This window comes from Penicillium rubens (assembly GCF_028828025.1).
Source record: "Penicillium rubens strain IBT 27055 chromosome Unknown utg000003l_segment0_segment0, whole genome shotgun sequence".
NCBI classification, from domain to species: domain Eukaryota; kingdom Fungi; phylum Ascomycota; class Eurotiomycetes; order Eurotiales; family Aspergillaceae; genus Penicillium; species Penicillium rubens.
The window spans coordinates 3,621,162-3,643,212 of record NW_026890601.1 but is presented as its reverse complement, the minus strand read 5'-3'; the positions used below and the strand labels follow the sequence as shown (position 1 = coordinate 3,643,212).

Below are 22,051 nucleotides of genomic sequence, written 5' to 3'. Positions count from 1 at the left end.
CATGATGTGCACTTAAAGTGTCAATCTCCACTCCTCAAAGACCCTTTCGCAGTCTTCCAGCACATTTAAACCAAGGGTTTGCCCCTGTCTGAAGGAAGACAGCCATGTCCAATCGCTCTTCCAGGTAACTCCTGCATATCCCAACAGGAAATCTCGAATCCTTTGCAAAAAGCCATCCGGGATGTGAAAAAGCTTCCGATTCATGACAGCTCCTTGAACATTTCGAGTTGTGCGTGCTTTCCGGCATTTTTCGTAGAGAGCTAAAACAGCAGCTGTGAGGTCTCGAGCCGAAGATCGCGTCGAGATTGACGGATCACTTCCAGTGTTTCTAGGATCTAGATAATGAACATGCAATAGGCCAATAAGCTTGCCAATGACTGCTCCGTCTTCGACGGCCATCGCAGCCCCTTGTGCCTGATATGGCAGAGTCGGGTGGCAGGCATCACCAAGTAAAGCAACAGATCCCTAGTGAGTCCTAGTTAGCAAGTTCGCGATTGGAAGCACATAGTGATATACCGACCTTGGTCCACGATTCTAGCTCGGAGAGATGTGTCAATTTCCATTTGTATACCGATGGCACGCAAGAAACCAGCTTTTGCAATCTAGAATGGCGAGAAACGTATCAGTGGGCAGTTGGAGTTGACTATTCCAGGGCTGCTTACGTTTCATCCCAGTTGGCATAGCTCTCTCGCATCTCCTCAATATCCCCCTGCTCTCTACGAGAGTCCAGAGATAAGTTATCGGGTCGCATGAGAACAAGATTGAACTCCTTTCCATCACGGAGGGGGTAGAAAATAGTATGCTTCTCCGGTCCTAGCCAGCTTGTGACCGCAGTTTTCTGACATAGTCCATTTACTTTTTCATCTCCCAATGCCTCAAGCTGCTCTCGTGAAAAGGTTGCTCGGTAGGCCATGTCGCCCGTTGGCACTGGAGAATTAGGAGATCCAAGAACAGCCTTTCGGACCGTAGACATTTGGCCTTCCCTTGTCAGAGATACTCGAATATATAGCCGACAAAAAATATATAACGTACCGTCCGCGCCAATTACAACATCTGCCGATATGCATTTCCCATCGGCGAGAAGAACGGCTGGCTGCTCTGTGTAAACATCCTCTACTTCTGCCCCCAGTTGAAGGACCACCCCAAGTCGGATTGCTTCATCAAGAAGGATGCGATGATAATCCACCCGATGAATAATTCTGCACAAGGTGAGAGTCTGTAAGCACAAGGGCCAGGCTAAGTCACGTACATCCACGGCACCCCGAACTCCTCCGCGATATCGTCCCCAAAAGGCATTGATCGCAGAAGACGACCATCCTTGTACCTCCGAAAATCTACTTGTTGCACCTGGCTTCCTTGCTCCAGTAGCTGGGGAAGTAGGCCAAAGTCGCGCATTATCCTACCGCCATTTGGTGGGATCTGGATGCCTGCTCCAACTTCGTGGACTTGGTCGGACCGCTCGAGAATTTCCACGTCAATACCTTCGCGACGACAAGCAATTGCACAGGCTAGGCCGCCTAGACCGCCGCCGACAACGATAACCTTCATGCTCCCTGTTGATGTCAAAGTGATGTTCCTTCGACTGCGTTGGGTTCCAAATTAGGACTAGTGGGGGTTCTGATTGTGACCACCGTGCAGCCTCGTATGCAGACAATATGTCTGATCCATGGATGTGTAGAACTTCAGGTGTAGTCCAAGGGTGACACACTCAATATGCTGTGTCATAAGACTTGCTTGAGCTTGTCAACTCGGAGATGGAAGTCATAAATTTTGATCGAATTGTTGACTTGGGGGGAAATAAACCGGGTCACCCTGGATACCGCCACATGCAATATCAAGGACACGACCTTCCAGAGACATCAAGCAATCAACGCAAGCTAATCTGTTGCGTGTTTTTGATTGGAAAGTGGCCTGGACACAGAGTGTGACAGCACGTGACTGGGCGATTTCCCTACGAGCAGCCCATCTCGGGCTCTTTCACTAGACAGCTCTTCTCGCCAATATCTGGAAACACACATAATGCAGTTATTCACTTGGCCTAGGTCACATCTTCTCGAGATTGGCGACCAAACTTGGTGCCCATCGTGGCTTCACCGGCACGAGCAACTGGTTCTCACCCAGCTGTGGAATCTCCGAATTCCCGGGTGGAGCCATGGAAACCTTGCGAAGCAGGCATGTGCAGTGTTCAAAGGGCACCTGGAAGATCTTTCCTCGTACACAGTTCTGGACATATGCGCCGGTGCCGGTGGGCCTACCCCAGTCCTCGAATCAGAGCTCAATAAAGAACTCGAGTCCGAAGGCAAGGGCCCTGTTCAGTTTGTCTTGAGCGATCTTTATCCTCATATTGGAGACTGGGAGCGAATATCGAAGAAACAGCAGAATGTCACATATATCGAAAGCCCGGTGGATGCTCGGGCTGTTCCTCGAGTTGCAGCAAGTTCGAGAAAGGAGTGTCGGATCTTCAATATCTGTTTCCACCACTTCGGAGATGAAGATGCAGCGGGAATTCTGAAAAGTGCAATCGAGACTGCTGACTCGTTTATGCAAGTTATTGTTCCGTTAATACCATCTCTTCCATGAGCTAATTCGATTTCCTGCAGCATATTCGAAGTCACATCACGCGATCTCTGGACTTGTCTTTGCTCGCCATTGGTCTTCTTTTGGACTTTCGTTGTAACTCTTGTTTGGTATTGGGATTCGCCAATCCATCTCTTTTTTACATTCGTTCTACCCGTGGCACCCCTGACCATCTTCGTTGATGGGCTGATATCCTGTCTCCGAACCCGCACCGCAAAGGAAACCTGGCAGCTACTGGATCAGCCAGATCTTGACCTCACCAACTGGACCTTTCACAGTGGGAAAAAGGCTGTTCAATTTCCATTCATCACTTTATATTACCACATCGGCATTAAATCATAACAGGGAAATTGTTGTGTTCATCTAGCTTTCTTTATACTATTTTCCCCTGAACATCTGCCTGACAACCCCAGCCTTTGTCCAAATCACCCTATATATACCTTAATATACCCTCCTCTTTTTTTTTTCCCTTTTATTCCGCCTTGTTTTATGACCAGCTGCTATGTGTTATTGTTACCCTATGTCATAGTTTGGTAATGCGGCTATATATATATAGTTAGGCCCATGTGATTATGATGCCGTATATACCGAAAGAGGCAGCGGCCTTAGTCCATGTTTCGCTTTTATACTGCCTTTCCTCAAGAAACCGTCGAGTTCCCAAAATAAGACCGGAGCTCAGATCGTTATATACCTCCCATTATCCTCCAACTATCATTCTCTTCCATATAACCATCTTTCACCCAACTATATCTCATTCACTTCCTACGAACTTCTTCCTTATCAAATCCACTACTTGTCAGTTCAGTATGGGCATCCGCATATCCCACATGTCAGGTATTCACAGCCTCCCAGTTGAGCTACTGGCAGACATCGCCAAATTTACCGAGTCTCCTGCTCTATGCGCTTTTCGGCTCACCTGCCGAGCGATGTACCAGAGTAGCCTTCATCATTTCGCACAGACTTTTGTACACACATTAAAGACCGACCTTTCACCAAAGTCACTTTCGCGGGTCAAGGAAGCAGCCAACGATGAAATATTTTGCCCCTGCGTCCGCAAATTAGAAATCGTCAGAAATTCGAAAGGTTGCCTGGGACCGCTATCCCCTGACATCACCTCAAAAGGAACATATATCCAAGCATGGCGCGATGTAATGAAACGCTTAGTGAACTGCCAATCTTTCGGGCTGCGCAACTCAACCTATACAACACCGAAAACCGGTGGCGATGGCATCACCCTTGACGAAGCCACTGGCCTTATTCTCGAAGCCATAGCTACCGAGCACATTTCGATGGAATCTTTCTCAATCAACATTATGAAATACAGAAGCAGAGCCCACCAGGATAACCTGACGCAATTTGGTATCACCGCTTTTGGGATCCCGGCCTTTTCCCATCTCAAGGAACTGAGCCTTGCAATCCCGGATGCCGAGTCTGGGACTATTGATTGGATGGCGAAAACGATCCAATGTGCCAAATCTCTCAAAAAGCTGACGATACTTTTCAGCTACAAGTGCGAATCAACGTCACTTCTCTCCCAGCTTTCATCGGTTGGGTGCTTGCCGGAACTTGAAGAATTGACTTTCTCACGCATGTCATTGGAATCTTCGGCTGCTTTGGCCATCTTCCTTTACAGTATTCAGAATTCTCTTCGTCGTGTGACTTTTTCCTTTTTGCAACTCGAGTTTGGAGGCTGGCGGTCTATTCTCCGCGAGTTGGGTGGAGGTGTGTACCAGCTTGACAGTGTGAATCTGCATAGTGTACTTGAAATGGATAAGCCCCTGAGCTTTCGGAGGATCCCAGAATACCAACTTGCAAAGACGTCTCTAGACAAGAGACTATATCGTCCATTTCAATTGAGTTTCATTGACCAGGAGGACTTGGACTTCGCCTACTCGGGTCCGGCTTTGCAACAGGTTTTACAGAAAGTGGCTACATTTGCAGAGTTAGCCTAGGATGAGTCGATTGGATCTTTTGTTGGTCTTATCAATGTAAATAATCACAGTCAGCCCAACTATATCAATACCCTTGATTAAAAGAGCTCTTTTATGTTCTATCTTACTAGTAATCTACCTACTACATACGAGCCATGTCTAATATACACCTCAGTTGAGCTTCAAACCAAGAAAAAAAGCTATTTCCAAAGCTGTTTCCTAGCACCACTGGCGGATCGCGCTCAGCCAGCCATCGAGCGTATCCTTCGGGTAGTCGAATTGAGAGTACTTCGCGTCGCTACCACAGGGGTATTATTCCGCTTTCATTTTTCATGAGGAGAGAAGGGAGTGATACGGACGATGAGTCTACAAAAGCAATAGCGCATGCAAGGTGACTATGGTGTCTTTGGAAGCGAGCAGGAGAGAGATCAAATAGACTGTATTTGTATGTATGAACAGGACTCGGGGAAAAAGAAGAGAAGAAGGACTACTACAAACGAGGCCATCAGACATCAACAAGAACCACGACATCAGCAACGAACCTTATGTACACAAAAACTTATGCCGAATTAGAACAAGCAAATCAGCCAACATTCAAGCTTTCAAACTGAACTTGCACGCCTTCCATTTCCCCGAGAGCATAGATGCCTATCACTGGACCAGTAAAATCAGGGTTGGTCATATCCAATGTGTCAACAGTTCCCAGGCACGTCCAATCTTGTCTAGTACTGGACTCGACAGAGTACAACAGTCGATATTCTTTCTCCGTGTAGTCCATTCGGAACGTCACTGAGGGGGAACTTCCCGTAGGACGTGTTTCTCGGTTCTAGCAATCTTCTTCGCGGCGTTGACTAATTCGAAGATCACCTCAAGTTTCGCAGCATCATAGTAAATCCGTACGTAGCGGTGCTCTTCCTTGTAACAGGCTAGTCCAGCCATGATCTTCGCAGAGCCCCAAGATTCCTCGATCCCTTGAAGGACCACGCTGCTCGTGCCGTGCAAGTTTCGTTGCCGCTTGCCAATAAACGTCGGGCTAAGTTCCGGGTGTGACAGATCGACCAATGACGCCGTCAGTGTCACGGAGGCTTCGGTGAGCTGGTAGTTGCCCGTGACAGCATCTCGAATGTAGAGGTGGTCAACTCCAGGTTTTGCCGTAAGGTTTGAACTCGACCGGGTTTCCGGGAGGCTGGGATTCAGCTTCACTTGCTCGAAGGTAAACCATTCATTGTCCCAGGCTACCTTGGTCAAAAAGGTCTCCCGACCCATGGTGCATCGGCCCTGGTCATCAACGCGTGCCCCAATACAGGTCCCCCACCATTGTTTCTTCTCATCCTGGAAGATGTCGCAATGACCTGTGTACTGAATATACTCTGCTGTGCCACGCGCTGTCAGGACCGGGTTGTTAGGACATGACTCGTATGGACCCGAGACGTGCCTAGAGCGCGCCATCGTCACCATATGTCCTTCATGGGTGCCACCCTCCGCAATGAGTAGGTAGTACCAGTTATTGTACTTATACAGATGCGGTCCTTCCGGATAGATGTCGCCGGTACCGCGCCAGATGATTGTCTCCTCGGACAGCTTGGCGCCGGTATTGAGGTCGACTTCGAAGAGATTGATCGTCGTGTATGGACCTGGCGCAGCAGACCCTTGTATGTAGGTCTTTCCGTCGTCGTCAAAAAATATACTGGGGTCAATGCCATCGAATTCGAAATAGATCGGGTTGGTCCATATGTCCGACCAGATATTATCGGTCGAGACGATGAAATTCTCCGTTAGGTCTTTTTCTTCACCGGGCAAGTGGATGACATTGGTGCAGACGACATAGAATGTACCCTGGTGATAACGGATCGTCGGTGCGTATAACCCTCCACTAGCGATCATAACTTTACCGTTGTCCACCGGAACGAGGTTTGCGTCCGATCTCGCTAGGCTGAGCTGGGCTTGACGGTTGATTGCATTTCCTGTGGTTACAAGTCAGAATCTGTAATAGAATCCCTCGTTCACTATCCGATCAGTGGACTTACCTATCTGCTGCCATGATATGAGGTCTTTAGAGGCATAAATGGGAAGGCCGGGGAAAAAGTGAAAACTGGAGTTGATGAGATAGAACCAGTCGCCAACTTTTACCACGGATGGATCTGGCGCGTAACCTGGTATGATAGGGTTGACTGTGTCTGGCATAGTTGTAGTGCTGAAGTACTAAATGAAGATGGAACTGAGCTTTGTTAGCCCATGACATTCACCCCCTTCCCAGCCAAACATTAAATATTATTCTTCGGCGCGTGAGGTCAAGTTGCATACGACATTAACCAAGTTTCAGAAAATGGAATAGGCTGTACAACGGTCACCAAGCATGGCCAAGCACGCTATATAGGCTAAATTGGGGAATACAACAAAGGATCTAGTCACAAGACCTCCCCTGTAAGCGTCTCAAACAGCCACGATACATAGATGGCCGTCCTTGGCAGTACTTGGCCTCAGACATATAGGCCGCTCGGGCCCTCGGCCCTTTAGGCCTGGCGTTTACTATGAAGATCATATTTATCCATGTCTTAGTAGTCTCCTAAGAGCAACTTCCCGGTGGTAGTTTAGCCACAAGACCTAAGGCTACAGTATCACCCGGATATACATAGTCCAGCATCATTAGTTAGCTCAAGATGATTTACCTCGCAGCTGTGAGGTTCCATTGGACGACCTCGGGAGTAAGCGAACCCCACCTGCCAACATCCCCATGGGGTAATGTGTGGGGTTAGAGGTATTGAGCTTCAGAATCACAATTCAACGACGCCACCTTCCGGTAAAATAGAGATATCGCCCTTCATTTTCTAATGAGTCGGCGGCAGCATGTCGCGACAAGCCAAGCTAAATTCTAGAGAATAGCCGGGAAATAATCGAGCGACATCCATGTCGCTAAGCCCGTGGTTGCACCGTATAAAGAAGTAGTTTCCCGCTATTGTTCTAGATTCTCAATTGGCAGCTATCGTTTTGCTTTATTATCTGTATTCTGAATTAAATCTTTTCCTTATTCCCTTCAAGGTCAAGCTTCGTAGTCATGGCGTTGCGATTCCGGCCCCCGAAGCAGTCTCAACGGGTTATGCCCGTTAAGCCCACCAAGGGCCACTTCTTCTTCGCCCACAAGGAGTTCGAGCGCGTCCCCTGGTGGAAGAGGAAGAACATGCGCACCCTGTACATCTACATCGTCATCCTCATTCTGACCAACACCGCAAACGGGTTCGATGGCTCCATGATGAACGGTCTTCAAACTCTCTCCTATTGGCAGGAATACTTCGACCATCCGCATGGTGCCCTTCTCGGTCTCTTTAATGCGTCCATGAGTCTCGGCTCACTGATCGGTCTGTTCATAGTGCCTTACATGATCGATGCTTTCGGCCGCAGGCTCGGCTGTTTTGTTGGATGCCTCATTATGTTGCTTGCCGTGGGTCTGCAATCCGGTGCCACTGGTTTTGGCATGTTCATTGCTGCCCGTTTGCTCATTGGATTTGGGGACTGCATAGTTCTTGGGAGCGCCCCTCTCTTGATTGCCGAGATAGCACATCCCCAAGATCGCGCCGTTCTCGTCACGCTCAGTGGTGCTTCTTACCACTCCGGTGCGTTCATTGCTAGCTGGGTGACCTTGGGCACTTTGAAGATTGAGGTATGTACTATACCCCACGGTTGCTGTGGCTCCGATAGTCAATATGGAAACATTTCTTTCGGCTCACATTCTTTGCCTCTTAGAGCGATTGGTCCTGGAGACTCCCAAGCTTACTGCAGGCCATTTGCACAATCGTCATTGTGTCTGGTATTTGGCTGATGCCAGAGAGCCCTCGTTGGCTGATGAGCAAGGGGAGACACGATGAGGCCATGCAGGTTCTGGTCAAATACCACGGCGAGGGGGACCCGAACGACGAATTTGTGCATCTGGAGTATGCCGAAATCAAGGCCGCCATAAGTCTGGACAAGGAGATTAACCAGACTGGTTGGGTTGACTTCTTGAGAACTAAGGGCAACCGGAAGCGAATCGGCCTGATCACCGCCCTGGGCCTCTTCAGTCAGTGGAGTGGCAATGGTCTGATCTCCTACTATCTCAAGTATGTCATGGACAGCGTCGGTATCACCAAGGCCTCCACCCAGCTCGGAATCAACGCTGGCATCAAGAGCGAAGCCTTAGTTATGAACTTCCTCCTCGCCTTCTTCATTGATAGATTGGGAAGACGTCCCATCTACATGGTCTCAACGGTTGGTACGTTCCTGGTCTTCAACGCCTGGACCATCGTATCGGCTCGGTATGATATCGCGCCGAATAATGCGTTGGGATACATCTTCGTGGTCCTGACCGTCTTGTATGGTTTCTTTTACGATATCAAGTAAGTACCGATACCTGCCTTTACAGGCTTTTGATTTCTCTTTCTGTTGGTTTTGCTGACAATTGGATGCTTATAAGATCTGGTCTGATGGCAACCTACACGACTGAGATTCTTCCCTATGGCCTTCGTGCCAAGGGCTTCACCTGGCTGAACTTCTGCGTCACCGCGGCGCTCTTCTTTAACCAGTACATCAACGCGATTGCTCTCGAGGCAATTGCCTGGAAATATTACATTGCGTACTGTGTATTCCTAGCAATGGAGGTGTGGGTCATTTACAGCTTCCTCATTGAGACACGTTACACCCCTATGGAGGAAATTGCCAAGTACTTCGATGGCGATGATGCGGTTGATCTTGGTGAGGTGGCCATCGCGGATATGAAGGAGCAGGCAAGGGATGCAGTGGGCAAGCCAGCTGTTGTTCATGTCGAAGTGAGGGAGTAAAGTCCTATAATCTTTCAATTGATCACAGTTTCCATCACCACATATAATCGGACTGGAACACAGTAGGCCAAGTGTGGGATCTCCTCCGAGTAGGGTGGATTTGCTGAAGTGGCTTTAGTATTTGGGTGTTTCCCTTGTAGATTAGGCTGATAGTGAATATTCCGGCTCTCGATGAGTTGAGATAAATGTCGTTGGACTATGTATCCGAGCTCCTGTGTGCATTTATCACTCCTTATCCGGAGGACTTTTCTCTCTTTTCTCAGCTATATATATGGTTTTGGCGACAAGAGCGTGTTAGCTCGTAGGGTGTCCGAGTGAGTTTCGCAGTGCTATCTCATCCCACTCATCCTGTTATAATAGCACAGACACAGGGCCTGGTCTGAGGCATGACGGGTTAGTGAGATGATGAATTATATGTGAATATGTGAATATGTTGGAGAATGTGTGCCTGTAGACCTTGCACCTGCCCGATTTGGTGACTTTGGTCCAACTGCTCTTGCCTCTTCTCCTTCTCCCTCACTTCTTACTTCTTCCCTCTTACTCCTTCCAACTTACTTCTTACTTCTTTCTTCTTTCTTTTCTCTTACTTAAGAGATCTCTTTCTCAAAGGGCCATAATAAGGCTCTCATATGTGCTGCGCACAATTCGTGCACAATTCGGGAGCCACGGATAAGAGGCATCCTGTGAGTGAAGCCATGATCGTTGAATCATTTTCTTACTTCTGTACTTACAGTCACCTGCTGCCGCCCCCCGGCCATGTTCCTGGCGTATTTACGCGGATCTTATGGTATACAAACTTGTGGTCTGAAATAGAGACCTTGCCCAATGACGAGTTACCCTACCATCCGCTTTCCCCCTATAGGTCTCGTTCGACTCTGTCCCTAGGGGCGTCTCACCACGCGGCTGTGTCTATCGCGCTGCCAATCATTCTTTGGCTGACGACACTATCGCGGGATCCCTACGATCATTCGAGTCAAGCATGGGAACGCTTTCGGCAGAAGCCATCAGAGATGGTCTCCTGGATATTGAGGTGAGATGCGCAAATCACGGAGTACCGCAATCACTAACCGTCGTCACCACCATGAACAGTCCGGCCAGGGAGACGAACTTAGGGCAGACAAAGTCAGAACTGGAGGTGGGCAAAATTCCGCAGCTCCCACCGACTCGCTATCCATATATCGATTCCTTCTGCCCACAAGCGCGAGCCAGGAGGGAGGGTTGGCCCTCATTGTATATAAATCAACCCGGCCACTTGTAAAACAGCGGCCCAGCAACACATCCAAATGGAACATGAGCGATAATGGTCGAGAGGCATAGCTGCAATGGTGTGGGGCTTCCATAGCCTCGCCCACAGGCTCAACGTCGCCAAGTGGGAGACGGAGAAGGAGGAGAAGAAAGGCTGATAAAGTGGAAGAACTGCGGAGGTAAGTTGTATCCCACGCAGACCAAGTGCATCAATAAGGTCCCATACTAACCTTGTTGCAATGTCCCCAGTATTGAAATTCCCAAGCATAGTCTCATTTGAGTCAATCACAATCCGTCCCAACACTCCTTCCTACGTGCCACAGTAAGCAATATCCCCATATGTCACAGTAAGAAGCTCATACTGACTCATAGTCTGGTATAGAGCATTGGAAAACATGGCCACAACACGCATGCGTGCCTAACAGGGAGAACTCCAATTTCAAATTCTCCATCACAATGGACTCATTCAATCAAGATGATACAACAATCGACATCTTCGAAGACACGCATGCATTTAACTCGCCATCCTCCCAACAATCCGTCCTTCAACTCTCCTTCTTTTGATCCCAGCTACAGCGGAAGTCGATTCCAAAGTAGTAGACTTAGTCACACAGATTGACGAGTTAACTGTCTCAACTCAGTCGTTAGCCAGTCCACCAGGAAGTGTTCCCACCGAAAGCTATCAGTTCGATAACCAACCCTTCGAGATGAGAGATCCCCAGCCGTTTTCGGGCCTCCCTGGGGAGAACGTGAACCATTACATCAAACAGTGCAAGTATGCCTGGGTGGGGGTAAACATGAGTTCAGAGGACAGGTCCGAAGCACAGGCAATGTCCCTTCTACAGGGCCTGAGGGGAGTGGCTCTGGAATTTGCCAATACTCTGCCCACGGAGATCCAGGACAACTTTCAGCAGTGAGACCGATATAAGAATAGGAATGCATAAGTGGTTTCTAGTTCACCTTGGTCTTTAGGTTGCTCCGGTAGACGTTGGACGTCATACTATCCGTAGAGATCACGTAGACTGTTGTATCGGTCTTCCCCCGCTCTCTACGGTGGGCGTGAACAAGGCCTAGAAAACCTACTAGCAATTCGTCGGGTCGGCCGCGCAGCTTCTTCTCACGAGGCTTTATCTAGATCATCTTCCAGAAACGGGTTCGTACCCCCACGACACCGCATTTCCTCTGATGATTTAACCGTCTTCCTTGGTGGATCCTAGCACCAAACCGAGTATCATGTCGGGGTGTGCGCGGACTAACGCATTGGAGCTTGCAATGGATGGGAAAATGGACGGGCGAGCAACACTTGGTATTTGGCAAATATCTATCTATCAACATAACGTATAAACATGGCAACATAGCGATCCCGCTTTTCATGGGATCATCGGCCGATCCTCTCTGTCCTCCAATTCTACCGCCGCATCATCGTCCCTTCCTTCTAGGATATCCGACGGCTCCGATTGTCTAGGTACAGTGCGGTCTCGCGGCCGGACCGGCCGGCCAGAGACCTTACCAGATACAAACCCAGCCACGGTCTGAATGAGCCGCCACAAGCGGTCTTCCAGTGTTTCAGAGGCAGGGGTATTGACATGCCCACCAAGCGCACCAAGTTCAGAAGAACTCGTTGCTGCCAGTGTGTGTTCCTCAGCTTCGACCTTGAACTGATACTTCAAGCAGTCCTTGACGGTAACTAAGCCGGTGAGTTTGCCGCGGTGCTCAACGAGAATGACACGCGGGCCCATCTTCTTGAAGATCTCCATGACCGTTTCGAGAGGATGACGCGGGTGGACCGTCAGCGGTGTGTGGTCGACATATCGCGAGAAATCGACGAAAGGAGCCCCTACGGTACTCTCGATTGCATCGAATGTATCTGATGACCGGGAGGTTTGCGAGACAGATGCCCTGCGCGCAACGGCTGCCTCGGCTGCATCTTTGGTGAACACGCACCGGGCGTTTGGCGCAACCAGTCCCTGGTTGCGGGCGCGGTCGATGGCATACCGGAGCTCCGTTCGGCCGATGTATCCGACCAGGGTCTTGGAAGTGCGGTCCTCCACGACAGGGAAGCCTTGGAATTTGTTGTCGGTAAGGAGATGCTCTGCTTCGCGCACGGGGAAATCCGATGCTGGTACTGAGAGTGGGCCTGTGGTCATTGCGTGGGATATAGGCACGTTGAAGACGTGTTCCTCCTTGTTGTCTAGGAATGGGAACCCGTTGAACCAGATCATTCGATCGGCGATACCGCCACTGCCGAATCGATCGCCAACGGCTTTGGTGACGCCTACCACGATCTGTACAGGAATAGTCAGTATGGTTTGAATGAAATGATGGCATTTAGAAATAAGACTTACCATGGTCGGTAGAATATAGGTCAGTGCGCCAGTCAACTCGAACATGATGACCGTTACAGAAATAGTCAGATGCATGATTCCACTAAGGGCTGCCCCAGCTCCCAGGAACGCATATGTCCCCGGTGTAATGCAAGGAACATCTGGTTCACACGAAGCGAAGAATGCCGATTGGGGAAATGATTCATGTAATGCCTGTACCATGATTCCAATCATGCGGCCGAATGAAGCCCCGACCGCCATGGATGGCACGAAGATACCCGCTGGCACCTTGCATCCGTAGGAAATAATCACCAAACCAGTGCGAAGAACGGTTGCAATAGCTAATGAGAAGACCATCGGCCATCGGTTCTTGGATCTACAATGAATTAGTAGTGTCCTCTCGTGTATATGGAGGGGTATATTCGTACTCGCATAGTCCATTATAGTCATGGCCACCCTCGCATTCGCGGAATAGAATCTCCATCATTGCCGTCATGTTGATCTTCAGAAACATGTTGGGGTAGCACAGTATCGCAGTGAGAGCTGCGAGGACAACCGACTCGGTGATCGGCCACTGTGAGAGGTATTTCTTGCGGAATGCGGCCACTCGAAGGTTCCATTTCATTACGAATGCGCCGTAAAGTCCGCCAAAGACACCAAGGCCAATAAAGAAGATGAACTCGAAAAAGTGCCATGTACGATCATACTCCACTTGGAACATGACCAATTGGCCGGTTCGGAATGGATTGACAGCCTGGAATGGATCAGATATGGGCCAAAATCAATCGACAATATGGGAAACGTACCGCTAGCACACTAGTTGCCACCAACGCACAGAAATAGCTGCGCCAAAGAGTCTTCAGGGGGAAATAGCTTGCCATTTCCTATCGACTGTCAGCTTTAATCATACGAACTTGCGCGACATTGAACTCACCTCCAGGGAGAACAGCACGCCTCCGATTGGACTGCCAAAAGCGACAGCCACACCAGCTGCCGCTGAGGCAGTCAAGATTTCTCTCGTCTTTGATGCATTTTGCTTGTATTTACCAAAAAAACGTGATATCACGTTTCCGGTACACACAGCAAAATGCACGCTAGGCCCCTCTTTTCCAACAGACAAGCCCGACGCAATAGCTAGTGGAAGGGCAATTGACTTGATCAGCAGAGTCCAGGCACCTAAGAAGCCCTTCATGACAAAGCCAGCAATAATGCATTTGATCTCTGAGATACCAGAGCCTGCGGCGTACGGCGCAAATGATTTGACGAGGACTGCGGCGATGGATGAAAGTAGCAACTACCTCCCAGATTAGCTTATGAGCTCATGGTTTCTCGAGTAGTAGCCACACGACTTACCGCGCCAAAGAAATAGCAAACATAATTTAACAGCCACCATGAAGTCCAATGTTTCCACTCTGGGCAGCCTATCAAGAAAAAGGGTTAGTTTACAAGAAGCGCTGTACAACCTACAGAACATACCATTCTCGGCGCCCCAGCAGCAGAACGACTCATTAAGGTAGAATGCGGTCGTACAGTGGCCTAGCTTAATATCAGAGAGCCATTCCGTGATGATATTGAGCACCGCCGAGTTCAATCCGATTGCCATGCCCACAAGCGTAACCACAAGCCACGCTTGGCCTGCGTCGTATGACTCGTACATTTTCCGTCTCCAGCCAAAGATGCCTTCCTGATCCCAAAATCCAGTGCCACTGCGCCGTTTCGCGCGCCGCCGTGACTGCTCATAGACTGCATCTTGAACCCAGTCTATTGTGGTAAAATCTTCATATCGCTTGATCCCACTGATCTCTTCTGGAATGGCGGGTGCTTCTTGGTTGTCGGAATCGGCTCGTCGGTCGATGGGGGAGGGAATAGAACGACCAGATGGCAATCGCGAGCTGCGCCGCTCTCTTGAAGTCGAAAGGGACCTGTCAAAGGTCGGGGAGGGGCGTGTAGAGGTCATAACATTGATCGAGGGGGTAGGGTCAGCATAGTCGATTTAAGGTTGAGTCGGTGATCTGTGTCCTCGATGGACGCCGCACTCTTCGGTGTGAGAAAACGATCTCTCGAATTCGAAGTCGGATCCCCCTGGATTGCTTCTTCTAACACCTATAACCAACAATTCAGAAGAAGGGGGTAAATGGAGCTCTCAGAGGTAGATGATGTGACAAAGCGAAGTCGCCAAGTATCCATCCCATGGATCGATAACGGAGAGCCTCCTGAGATAACGCGGCCACGCGTTTTACTCTTTCTCGACTCCACGCTGTCTACCACTTGCTTCTACAACGGGAATATCTGACTGGCGCATGCTGGAAATTGTATATTTTTGTCCTGCCAAGAATTTGTCTCGCCAGAATTAAACACCATGGCTCCAAAGACTGTGGGAGAGCCGGATGAGATCACCGGACAGAGCGCACTTCCGAGTAAGTCCCAGGCACTACTATGACTTTGGATTGGCATACTAACAGATATCTGTAGTTGCTCGAATTAAGAAGATTATTCAGTTGGACGAGGATATCGTACAATGCTCAAACAACGCGACCTTCGTCATCGCAATGGCTACCGTACGCTACTCCTACCGAAATACCTCGAACCCCGGACTAATATTAGATACAGGAGATGTTTATCCAATACCTTGCTGAGCAAGGGCATAACGTGGTCAAATCCGAGCGAAAACCACGCAAGACTGTCCAGTACAAAGATCTCGGTTGGTTACGCCTATCAGGTCTACGGTTGGCAAGAGGTCAGGCAGCATGCTAACGTGCAATAGCTTCGGCGGTATCACACACGGACAATCTCGAGTTCCTTTCCGACGTGATCCCTAAAACTACGACCTACAAACAATTCAAGGAGAAGAAGGCGAAGGATGCGGCGAATCAAGGCGCCATGGAGAAGGGCCAACGTACTCTTAACGGTACCGGTGCACCTCCGGCACCAGCAAATGGCACAGATACAGGAGATGCCACCCCACAAAGAGAAGATTCGAAGACAACATCTCCGTCGGTTCCTCGGCCTATGGTCCCTGTAAGCGCGTTGATTGCAGATGGGACAGTCGAGCCCATGGCAACCCATGACCATGATGTGGAAATGCAAGATTGATCGCGCTATATGCCCTTTTTGTTAAATCTGTTTGCATAGGAGTTTTTTCTGATAATGGGTTTCTCTGCGCATTGGTTGGGATTTGTATGGTCGCATTGGGTCGGGTTAGATATTAACAAAACAGAAAATGAGATAGTATACAATTGACAGGTCAAATTTAAGCAGAAATATCAATAATTAATCGATATCAATCACAGAAATCATATTCCAATTGTATAAAAGTTGTAGAATGTTTTCTTGTTAGGGAGTGAACGGGAATTGATCAGCCAATGACAGGCCCCGTGATTCCGATCGCTAGCGAAAGCTCTGGCTCCAACTTCAACTTCCGACTTCATCCACCCTCTATCCTCACCTCGCTCTCCACAACTCGCGGCTCAATTCCCTCCGTGGTCAATTGCCCTCACAATGTCGCTCTCCTCCGCTTCCAGCACTCTGCTGCGCACCGTCGCTCGGCAGCAGCTGCCCACCTCCCGCGCCGCCGTCACCTCCTGCCAGCGGAGGGGAGTTGCCGATGCGAAGTCGTCCTTCGAATCCCCCTTCGCCAGCGCTAACGAGAGTGGCTCGACCCTGAAGATCCCCAACTTCAGCAAGTACAAGTCCAACAGCTCGCCTCGCTCCAACCAGGTCTTCTCCTACTTCATGGCCGGCTCCCTCGGTCTGGCGTCCGCTGTCGGTGCCAAGGCTACTGTCCAGGGTAGGTTTTTGTGAAATCTTCGAATCCGAAACGGAAACAACACTGCCATGGAAATAAAGCGATTAAACAAGATTCTTTGAATAATCGGGGAAATTCGGGCGACTTTGAACAGACAACTGATGTTATTCTTTCTCTTCCAGATTTCCTGGTCAACATGTCCGCCTCCGCCGATGTCCTGGCCCAGGCCAAGGTTGAGATCGCTCTCGGTGCCATCCCTGAGGGCAAGAACGTACGTGTTTCTATTCGCCACCTCACCCGACCGATTCCAGTACCCAGTATCCCTATCTAACACCCTTTCCAACAGGTCATCATCAAGTGGCGTGGTAAGCCCGTCTTCATCCGTCACCGCACCCAGTCCGAGATCGATGAGGCCCGTGGATACAAGTGGGAGGGTCTCCGTGACCCCCAGCCCGATGAGGACCGTGTTCAGCGTCCCGAGTGGCTCGTCATGCTCGGTAAGTGAACATGCTTCGCAAACAACACCCCGCAACTTTCTAACTCTCCTTCCCTCTACAGGTGTCTGCACCCACTTGGGTTGTGTCCCCATCGGTGAGGCCGGTGACTACGGCGGCTGGTTCTGCCCCTGCCACGGTTCTCACTACGATATCTCCGGCCGTATTCGCAAGGGCCCCGCCCCTCTGAACTTGGAGGTTCCCACCTACAGCTTCCCCGAGGATGAGACCCTGGTTATCGGTTAAACGAATTTGACACCCTTTTCTTGAATGCCGCCAATTGGCGGATTGTCTCATTAGAAGTGTGGATTGGATAAGATGGATTGTGTGTCCTATCTATCTGTGTATGTGCTTGTGTGTTTTTCCCCTTTTTTTTTAGACAGAGCGGCCGTGTGTCTTGTCAAGATTAAGAGACCTGTGTTTTAATATGGACAAAAAAATGAGCCTCTTTCTTCCTTTGTCCCTATCTTCCTGGATCTTGATCTTCTCCATGGCAAACACACGAGCTGTGGAGTTCAGAGAATGTCCTATGGTCTCCTTGAGTACATATGTTCTTTATTTAGTGTATCACCTAGTCATGTTATTTCCTTTGTTCTACACCAACGCTTCTTCTGTTCCCCTGTAAGAGCAATGATCGACGCCAGTGCTTCGCTATTCGAAAATATACTCGCTTCCAGACCTGGAATACTCCAGTAGTCATACACTAAATTCGATTCCAAGGCTATATCCAACTTCTTATCTATTCTTCTCCATTGTATGTACAAGTATAACCACCCCAACCAAATGGGCAGGTGATCAAAATGAGGAGGCCAGGCATGAAAGAGAACATGCTGAGTTCCCGCTGGCAATGCAATATAACATGTTCAAATGAAACGATTCTTTACCGAGAGCCGATCAGGGCGAATAGTAGGCCCGTCACAGCTGCACCAGCTGCAGCACTCTGGAGAGCCACAGTGGTGAGATCGCACTGGGAGACAGCAATGCTGCGATCACTGAAGAACTCGCTAGCCACCTGTCTCCAGTACTCGAGCGACAAAACCGGCGAAGTCATATTCGAGAGACGGGTCTGAAGAGACTGGGCATTAGCGTCAGCCACCATAACACTAGACCCCGTAGCGGACGCATCCACCTCCGTCGCAGCAAGCTCCGGCTCAACCAAACGAGGAGCGGTCTCAATTATGTTCTCATCGGTAGAATCGATAACCTCAGGGAGGATAGTGGTATTCGGCAGCGCCGAGGCCGAAGCAGCGTTCTCAGCAAAGATAGCCCGGTTCAAGACCTTCTCTTTCTCCAATGCTTCAACGACCTTATCCTCGAAGCCCTTGACGAGTCGCTTCCGACGCCACGGCTCCACGAGGATCTGGAAGACAAGGAATAACAGGACGTTCACGCCCATCAAGCCCCATGTTCCCCATGTCGACATGCGGCGGATCTTATCAGACCAGACTTGCTCCTCGTGGTACCGCGAGAGGATGCTCTTGCTCAGTTGCGCAGCTGCTTCTTCGGCTTCGCGCTCTGCGGCTGATAGAGCCTGGGAGGTCTCGGTCTCGGCGACCTCGTTTGTGTGGTCGTTGCGATAGAGGAGGGTGAATCGCTCCAGGTCTGTTGAGGACCAGGCGTGCTTGCGTTGGAGAAGCTCGTTTACTTCGCGCTGGGAGGTTGAGCGGCGGTTAATCGCTGCGGAGTACTCTTCTTTCGCTTCCTTGACCTTTGTTCGGGCGGTGCGGAGTCGGTTCTCTGGATAATTTGGGATTAGTGTCTCGGATTTCGTGGATCAGTTTCGACGGTGCGATGCTACATACCGTGGAACTGGATATCGTTCTTCAGAGCTTCGATACTGGAGTATCCAGTCAGGTCATTTAAACGCTGACCCGCTACGAAAACATTGGACTGCAGATTGTCCATCACTGTGCTGAACTGCTTGGACCATTTGGACCGACGGCTTTCCAAGTACGAGGGCAAGCCTCCGCTCGTCGTGCTAGCGGTACTAGCATCTCCATCCTGCGAAACTGACTGCTCTTTTTCATTCACCTTTGTTTGTGGTTGTGGTTGTGCGGTGGTCTGATCGGTCTCTGTGGCAGTAGGCACCGAATCGAGAGAACTGCCCGCCTCCACACCCGGGATCGGGACCGGGTCGCGCGAGGCAAGCTCCAGGTCGGCCAGTTCTTTCTCCTTTTCCCTGATTAACCTCTCGGTATCAGCGGAGAACTTCTCTCGGTCATTGAAGGCCGAAAATATGCCTGGTTGCCGGCGGAATTGACATTGCACGCAGGCGGAGAAGCTCCGCGGAGTCTGTCTGACGGAGAATGCAGGGCGGATTTGGGCTCGCACGGGGGAGGAGGTGTTTGTGAGTTGGAGACTTGACCGGAGGGATTGTCTAAGCAGCTGTGGCATAGACTGCATGGCCAAAACAAGGGCCACGGGCTTGTGGCAGGAAGTGGTGGTGGTGCAAAGAATATCCGGGTGAGGATCATCTCGGGACGGGACTTGGCCTCGGATAGCCTTATCAGATTGCTTTAGATGGGTCAATGTAGAAGCTCCTATGGATATGACCTTGAAAATGTTCTGTTTCTACTTATTCTACTACATATCTGGTCAATTATATTAAGGTAATGTTCTGGCTTATTAGCGAAACAGCTTTTCCTGGGTTTTCCCTCAATCACCGAGAGACATCCATAGTTTTGACTACAAAATACATGCCATGAGGACAACAAGAGCCAAAATATTGAGGCTCCGGTCACATACCCTCCGAACAACATACATACATACATATATGTACTTAGATACCGAGATAACTTCATGTTTCCCAACCATCCATAGCCCTGCTGAGTAGGCTCGCAAGATTAGGTCTCCGGAACAGTGTTGTCGCTAAAAGACGGGCCCAATTGAAGCCTGGGGATCAACACTCGACTTTATTAGGTCTATAGAAACATACTATAGCCATATATATGTGACAGATACTGGCTTCGGGGGGGAAATGATTTAGCTAAGGGTAGACTACATCTAACGATTTATAGATATGAATAATGAATGCCAGAGATAGATATTGTTCAAGTGAGCGAATATGTGCAACGATATTATACTACCCTAGGCCCGTTTACAATCCCAGACACAAGAGAAACGGACCCAGTCCAATACGAAATACAAATTTACTCCCAAAGCTGATAATCCGGGAAATACTTGTCATGGATCCTCCGAGCATACTCTACCAAAGCTGGGTAACTGTTCACAATTTCTTTGGTTTCAGGGGCCCTTTCGAAAAGTCAGCACGATCTACCATCAGGTGTACTCATGTACTTACGCTCCACAGACCAGGGCCGACACAACAAAGCCAAACAGCACAGCATCGGCCTCAGTGGGGGCATCACCACCCCACACCCAGAACGGTCCCTCCCGATCCCGATGCTGAGTGTGCACGGCCGATATAAGCGAGTTGACAGATTCCCAGATTTCTTGCCGGAACGTGGCGATTTCCTGGGCGGAGAAGCCGCCCGTTCCCTGACCCTGCAGGTTGCGGGCGTTCTTGTTGTAGATTATGTTGCCGACAATCACCTGCACAGGCCAAGGGATACTGGCCAGGATCCTTGAACGCATGGCGTAGTAGTTTACGACCCACCGCTCGTGGCCCTACTTAAGTTGTAGGAATTAGTATTGACCCCGAGTCTGTAGCGCGTTGGAATGTGAATGGGGCTCGTATTACCTGGTAGAAATAGAGCTTATCCTCGAGCAGGGCCTTGAGGGAAAGGTCCTGGGCTTTCTCTACAAGGGAGAGTCTGCAATTGAGATCCTCCAGATATCCAGACTCAATGAATGTCTTTGCAATCAGGGTGGAGTCGGAGATAGATTGAGACTGGCCATCGCGCTCGAGTGTGATGTAGGGCAGCTTGCCCCTAGGAGATTTTAGGGGCGAGCCTACGTCGACGTTGTAGCTAATATCGCCGAAGCGCAAGCGGGCCTCGAGCTTAGTGACAAACGGTGACCAGGTGTAGCAGCCTTTTTCAGGGAAGCCCCGGAAAACAGTAATGGTGGGGGCTGACTTGAGGGACGCAGCCATTATGGGTGATCGATATGTGATGAGGGCTGAGGGATAACTGTGGTGGGAGATTGTACTCCTGGACATGGATAAAGAAGCGTGAGAGGCAGAGAAAGACTTAGGAAATACAAAGTGACCACGTGCACTTCATTGGAGCCTAGACAAAGAACGTAAAATGCGGCCTAGAACAAGCAGAGAATCATAACCGCTGGAGAGGAGCACCTGCCCTTGCATTCGTCTACCTCGACGAATACGGATATTCTAAAGCCAAGATGGCCCCGGGGTAGTTGGTGGCCGACGGAAGTTTAGTCACCATCCATCGGTTTTTGGCGAGTGGCCAGGCCACAGCCCAACGGGCCACAGCATCTGCGGCTTTTGGCCCTCCAAAAGAGCCTCATTACTGATGTTGTCAGATTGACTTGACCACTGAGATTACTCTAAGGATTTATATCCTATCTCCGACTAGTAATACCGTCTATGTTTTACATATTTCATTCTTCTATATCTTTTCACATCTTCTTCTCTTCACCTATATACTATATCACCTCTCTTCTTAGCCTTACAACATTCATCTATATATCACTGGGCAGCAAGCTCATTTTAGGCCTAGTGCTCTTCAGTACTAGTTGCCATTATCGCACTGCCAACCACCCTCTGGCTGACGACACTATCGCGGGATCTCTACGATCATTGGAGTTAAGCATGGAAACACTTTCGGCAGAAGCCATCAGAGATGGTCTCCTGGATATTGAGGTGAGATGCGCAAATCACGGGGTACCGTAACCACTAACCGTCGTCACCACCATGAACAGTCCGGCACTAGTAAAGCGACTACTACCGAGGACTCTGAAGAAGAACCTGGTCGATCTAAGAGCATCCCGATTTAGACAG

The 22,051-nt window shown here is 49.6% G+C and overlaps 11 protein-coding genes across 11 annotated transcripts; 6 read left to right on the top strand and 5 right to left on the bottom strand.

Moving 5' to 3' along the window:
- Positions 1-12: 12 nt before the first annotated feature.
- Positions 13-1,548, bottom strand: N7525_007608 (putative salicylate hydroxylase; the record flags this gene model as incomplete). The annotated part of the gene is made up of 5 exons (XM_002568012.1): positions 13-465; positions 521-602; positions 663-978; positions 1,033-1,199; positions 1,250-1,548. The coding sequence occupies 5 exons, from the start codon at positions 1,546-1,548 to the stop codon at positions 13-15; spliced, it is 1,317 nt and encodes a 438-aa protein (XP_002568058.1).
- Positions 1,549-2,019: 471 nt separating this feature from the next.
- Positions 2,020-2,580, top strand: N7525_007607 (uncharacterized protein; the record flags this gene model as incomplete). Its single annotated transcript, XM_002568011.2, has 1 exon — positions 2,020-2,580. One exon carries the CDS (start codon positions 2,020-2,022, stop codon positions 2,578-2,580), a length of 561 nt encoding a protein of 186 aa, XP_002568057.2.
- Positions 2,581-3,383: 803 nt separating this feature from the next.
- On the top strand, positions 3,384-4,529 carry N7525_007606 (uncharacterized protein; the record flags this gene model as incomplete). Its single annotated transcript, XM_002568010.2, has 1 exon — positions 3,384-4,529. One exon carries the CDS (start codon positions 3,384-3,386, stop codon positions 4,527-4,529), a length of 1,146 nt encoding a protein of 381 aa, XP_002568056.2.
- Positions 4,530-5,294: 765 nt separating this feature from the next.
- N7525_007605 (putative xylosidase/arabinosidase) lies at positions 5,295-6,692 on the bottom strand (the record flags this gene model as incomplete). The annotated part of the gene is made up of 2 exons (XM_002568009.2): positions 5,295-6,472; positions 6,536-6,692. The coding sequence occupies 2 exons, from the start codon at positions 6,690-6,692 to the stop codon at positions 5,295-5,297; spliced, it is 1,335 nt and encodes a 444-aa protein (XP_002568055.2).
- An 871-nt stretch (positions 6,693-7,563) lies between these two features.
- N7525_007604 (putative hexose transporter) lies at positions 7,564-9,319 on the top strand (the record flags this gene model as incomplete). Its single annotated transcript, XM_061214154.1, has 3 exons — positions 7,564-8,166; positions 8,250-8,878; positions 8,956-9,319. 3 exons carry the CDS (start codon positions 7,564-7,566, stop codon positions 9,317-9,319), a joined length of 1,596 nt encoding a protein of 531 aa, XP_061068585.1.
- A 1,484-nt stretch (positions 9,320-10,803) lies between these two features.
- Positions 10,804-11,481, top strand: N7525_007603 (uncharacterized protein; the record flags this gene model as incomplete). The annotated part of the gene is made up of 2 exons (XM_061214153.1): positions 10,804-10,886; positions 11,217-11,481. 2 exons carry the CDS (start codon positions 10,804-10,806, stop codon positions 11,479-11,481), a joined length of 348 nt encoding a protein of 115 aa, XP_061068584.1.
- Positions 11,482-11,934: 453 nt separating this feature from the next.
- On the bottom strand, positions 11,935-14,845 carry N7525_007602 (chloride channel protein; the record flags this gene model as incomplete). The annotated part of the gene is made up of 7 exons (XM_061214152.1): positions 11,935-12,849; positions 12,910-13,264; positions 13,317-13,642; positions 13,695-13,772; positions 13,823-14,182; positions 14,242-14,309; positions 14,365-14,845. 7 exons carry the CDS (start codon positions 14,843-14,845, stop codon positions 11,935-11,937), a joined length of 2,583 nt encoding a protein of 860 aa, XP_061068583.1.
- Positions 14,846-15,247: 402 nt separating this feature from the next.
- N7525_007601 (histone-fold domain-containing protein) lies at positions 15,248-15,981 on the top strand (the record flags this gene model as incomplete). The annotated part of the gene is made up of 4 exons (XM_061214151.1): positions 15,248-15,305; positions 15,361-15,446; positions 15,499-15,589; positions 15,653-15,981. 4 exons carry the CDS (start codon positions 15,248-15,250, stop codon positions 15,979-15,981), a joined length of 564 nt encoding a protein of 187 aa, XP_061068582.1.
- Positions 15,982-16,316: 335 nt separating this feature from the next.
- On the top strand, positions 16,317-17,381 carry rip1 (ubiquinol--cytochrome-c reductase catalytic subunit RIP1). Its single transcript, XM_002568005.2, has 4 exons — positions 16,317-16,675; positions 16,816-16,904; positions 16,980-17,130; positions 17,192-17,381. Exons 1-4 carry the CDS (start codon positions 16,387-16,389, stop codon positions 17,371-17,373), a joined length of 711 nt encoding a protein of 236 aa, XP_002568051.1. The 5' UTR covers positions 16,317-16,386; the 3' UTR covers positions 17,374-17,381.
- Positions 17,382-18,007: 626 nt separating this feature from the next.
- she9 (putative mitochondrion biogenesis protein (She9)) lies at positions 18,008-19,530 on the bottom strand (the record flags this gene model as incomplete). Its single annotated transcript, XM_002568004.2, has 2 exons — positions 18,008-18,864; positions 18,930-19,530. The coding sequence occupies 2 exons, from the start codon at positions 19,528-19,530 to the stop codon at positions 18,008-18,010; spliced, it is 1,458 nt and encodes a 485-aa protein (XP_002568050.2).
- Positions 19,531-20,276: 746 nt separating this feature from the next.
- Positions 20,277-21,181, bottom strand: N7525_007598 (glutathione S-transferase family protein; the record flags this gene model as incomplete). The annotated part of the gene is made up of 3 exons (XM_002568003.1): positions 20,277-20,379; positions 20,429-20,754; positions 20,828-21,181. The coding sequence occupies 3 exons, from the start codon at positions 21,179-21,181 to the stop codon at positions 20,277-20,279; spliced, it is 783 nt and encodes a 260-aa protein (XP_002568049.1).
- Positions 21,182-22,051: the final 870 nt, after the last annotated feature.

What these genes read in the sequence shown, in the direction of transcription:
- rip1 (XM_002568005.2), top strand. Translation starts at nt 16,387, where the DNA reads ATGTCGCTCTCCTCCGCTTCCAGCACTCTGCTGCGCACCGTCGCTCGG. An exon ending in CCATCCCTGAGGGCAAGAAC is followed by an intron (nt 16,905 to 16,979) that starts GTACGTGTTTCT and finishes CCTTTCCAACAG; the next exon opens with GTCATCATCAAGTGGCGTGG. An exon ending in CGAGTGGCTCGTCATGCTCG is followed by an intron (nt 17,131 to 17,191) that starts GTAAGTGAACAT and finishes TTCCCTCTACAG; the next exon opens with GTGTCTGCACCCACTTGGGT.